Source organism: Frankliniella occidentalis, unplaced genomic scaffold (genome assembly GCF_000697945.3).
Source record: "Frankliniella occidentalis isolate FOCC.00 unplaced genomic scaffold, Focc_3.1 Scaffold8, whole genome shotgun sequence".
Classification (NCBI taxonomy): Eukaryota; Metazoa; Arthropoda; class Insecta; order Thysanoptera; family Thripidae; genus Frankliniella; species Frankliniella occidentalis.
In genome coordinates, this window is record NW_026267138.1 from 1,252,847 (window position 1) to 1,256,067 (window position 3,221).

At 56.2% G+C, this 3,221-nt stretch overlaps 1 protein-coding gene across 1 annotated transcript in view; it reads right to left on the reverse strand.

Annotated features, from left to right (window-relative positions):
- Positions 1-3,221, reverse strand: part of LOC113215445 (E3 ubiquitin-protein ligase TRIM9) — a 126,138-nt gene that overhangs the window by 11,034 nt on the left and 111,883 nt on the right. The window contains exons 5-7 of the mRNA XM_052275434.1: positions 2,995-3,027; positions 2,571-2,710; positions 1,236-1,374 (exon numbers count right to left, since the gene is read on the reverse strand). Coding sequence (XP_052131394.1) covers positions 1,236-1,374; positions 2,571-2,710; positions 2,995-3,027 — 312 coding nt within the window. The remainder of the gene's footprint in view (positions 1-1,235; positions 1,375-2,570; positions 2,711-2,994; positions 3,028-3,221) is intronic.

Here is a 3,221-nt window from a genome sequence, read left to right on the forward strand (position 1 = left end):
GTCAATAATGTACAGGAAAGGGTATCGGCGAACAAGGGCCGTCGGCAACGAGACCTTTATGTTCTCATTTAAACTTCATGAGCTTTCATTATCGGCAAGAGAGTATGGGAGCGGGAGAGAGTACAGTATGTATGGGGGTAGGCCCTCCCCTCCCCTCCTCCCCCAACCCCAACAGCGGAAGGGTTGATGCGTTGCAGCCAGCGCGCGGCCGGGCGCCGCCGGGCCCTGCGAGTAAAATCTGTCGAGCAAACACAGGGCAATCAAGTAAATAAATCGGCTATCGAGAGGTGCTTTTTCTTCGTTCCGAAGCCGGGTCGCCTCCCCGGCCGACGCTCCCCGCCCCGCCAGCCCCGTCCCGCCCCCGCTCGTTCGCTCCCGTTCCTTCAAGTTGCCGTCGTCGCGTCCCAGTCGACCGAACAAACACTCGCTCAGCCCGGAGGCCCGGAAGGAGCGGTGGGGGTGGGACGGAGCGGGGGGGCTGCGGACTCACAGCAACCACAAGGAGAGGGAAGGGGGAAAGAGGAAGGGGAAAGGAGAGAGGGAGGGAGAGAGAGAGTGAGAAGGGAGAAGCCGGTCCGAGGAGTGGGCCACATTTCAGCGGACCAACATGACAACCGTCAAAACTCTTTGCTCTCGACATCCGGACTGCCCAACTCTCTCCCTCTTCTCTCTCAGCAGGGGGCCGCGACACGCCACGCCCCTCGTCGAAATAATCCAGCATCCAGAGCCCCTCGCAGATACACGCTCACAAATCAATCCCACTCTGCAGCTCTCGCGCGGACGGACGGAGGAAAAGTTTGCCAATCATGAAAAGCATGAAAGGTTTTCTGGCTTTTCTGCTGCCTGGATGGCTAACAACTCGAAAAAACTTTTGCCGGTGGGAAACGGGAGGGCAATACTACATGTATGTGCTAAACAAACAAGAAGAGCAAAGAGGGGGGAAAACACGATTTTTCGGATGTAACTTTTCTCTTGACTCTCATATCGATGACAGAGTATTGTCCCGTCAATGGATGGAAAAGACATCCAGTACCGCGACCCTATCGTCTGCTGACCCACCGCCCGATTACTTCTTCCTGTGAAAAAATTAATTCCGTTCCGTTCTATTGGTTCTGATAAATTTGCATTACCATCTGCAAGAAAAAATATGACTTCTCTTCTAATACACTCATACACGCTCATACACCATCACCATCGTGATATTATTAACTGTAGTTGGTATATCAAATACTCACCCTCAGCCGTCTGCAGGCCGATCACCTCGCTGTACTCGCCCTCGCCCGAGGAGTTGAAGGCCTTGACGCGAGCGTTGTACATCGAGTTGAAGTGGAGCCCGTCTACGGTGCAGATGGTCTCCTTCCCGCAGTACACGTCCTACAATTTCAAAAACAACAACAAACAAACGTGGTTAAATTCTCGCTATTAAAAAAAAAAAGAATCTTTGCGGCCGTGGATTCAGCTTAGTGTACCGATGCAGGCAAGCGGGCGGGCTTCGCTGGCCACGGCGTCTTACGGGGCCCGAGTGACGAGGCAACCCGCCCGCACGTCTGCATGCGGTACAGTCCAACTACAAAAGCGCCGCACCTGATGGTATATTTCTATGTAGATTTCTTTGAAGGGTTGGGGGCCATAACGGAACCCCCTTTAGTCCCGACTTCCACCGCCGCGATCCCCCGCACAGCCCAGCTCGTGCAACTCGCTGGCAACAAGTGATTTGTGCCCCTAACTGCCGCAGAGATGCACTGCCGACACGGCCTGGGACCAACCCCCCCTAATGCAAATGGGAAGAAAAGGGTCTGCGGGGGGAGCGGGGAGGAGAGGGGGTAAAGGGAAGGGGCATTAGAGCTCCAATGACTACAACAAACCAGCAGAGGCCTTTGCTTGAGAATTACTGGTGAGGAGAGAGAGAGAGCAAGACGAGGGAGAGGGAGAGAGGGGGGAGGGGCAGCGTAAAATGAGCGATACATTTTAGATTAGTGCGACATAACACGATTGCGAGAGGGGGCGAGCGCACAAGCTGTGGCGCTGCCGAGAGGGGCGCGGGCGCCATCTTTGGTCCGCTTTTAAAGCGCGCGACTGGAGAGCGTCCAATGACGGCGGGAAACCGTACACCAAGCGCACAAAGACGCGCCCGCCACGGCCTGTAAGCCGCTGCTGACTTGGCTCCCGGCTAATCCTCGGACGCCTTTACAGAGGTTCAGGATGACGCCAGGCTCGGCCTGTAAGGCGTCCTCCTCTTCAAGGCGACGGCGGCGCACGGCGTCCTTCCTGACCTGGAGAGCCTGATCCTCGCGGGGCCTTCGAGAGCGCTTCATTACGGCCGGCTTGTGACTCCTGAAGGCCCGAAGGCCGGCCGGCGGGCGGCGGTGGTGGTGCGTGGGGGGCTGGAGAGCGCTGGAGAGCGCTTGGAGAGGCGGCCGCTACCGCAGCGCTCGTGCTCAGTCGAGCGTTTCTAACTCTAACCAACCCAGAGAGCCTCCCTTCCCCTCCCCTGCCATCGCTTTGACCTGCTTCCCTCCCCGGCGATGGTGGTCAGCCGAGCCGACTGCTGCTAGCCGCTCCAAACTCACCCTGAAGTCGCCGCCGTGGCCGTCGTCCAGCTCCAGGACGTAGCCCTGCACGCACGAGGTGACGGGCGGCTGCCACGCCACCGTCACCGAGTTGTTCTCGGCCGAGCACTCCTCCGGGATGACGGTGGGCGCGCCGGGCGCTGCAACAGACGGGGGTAGGTCAGCGAGGGGCAACAACAGACAACGCCGCCACAGCGCGCTCACATGTACAAGCAAGCAAAATCATAAAATGAATACATGGAATACATCCTTTTAAAAAACACTTTAACAGTGAAACAAATATTAAAAATTCATAGCAATAAAAAATGAAGACGCCCTGCTGGCAAACAGGGGGCTCTCACTACTTATTCCACACAAATAAATAATGTACGATACGCTCAACTAAAAAGCATACCAAAGACGAGATGTGAAAGACGGAAGTTACCTGCCGGTCTCCTTTCCTCTCCGTCTTTGGCGGCTGGAGGGTTTAGCAGCACAAAGAGACAAACAATCGATTACTACCAGGGGCTCTGCAGGGGCAGGGGGCGGGGCGGGCACTGCGGTCTGTCGTCCAGGCGTCAATAATGTACAGGAAAGGGTATCGGCGAACAAGGGCCGTCGGCAACGAGACCTTTATGTTCTCATTTAAACTTCATGAGCTTTCATTATCGG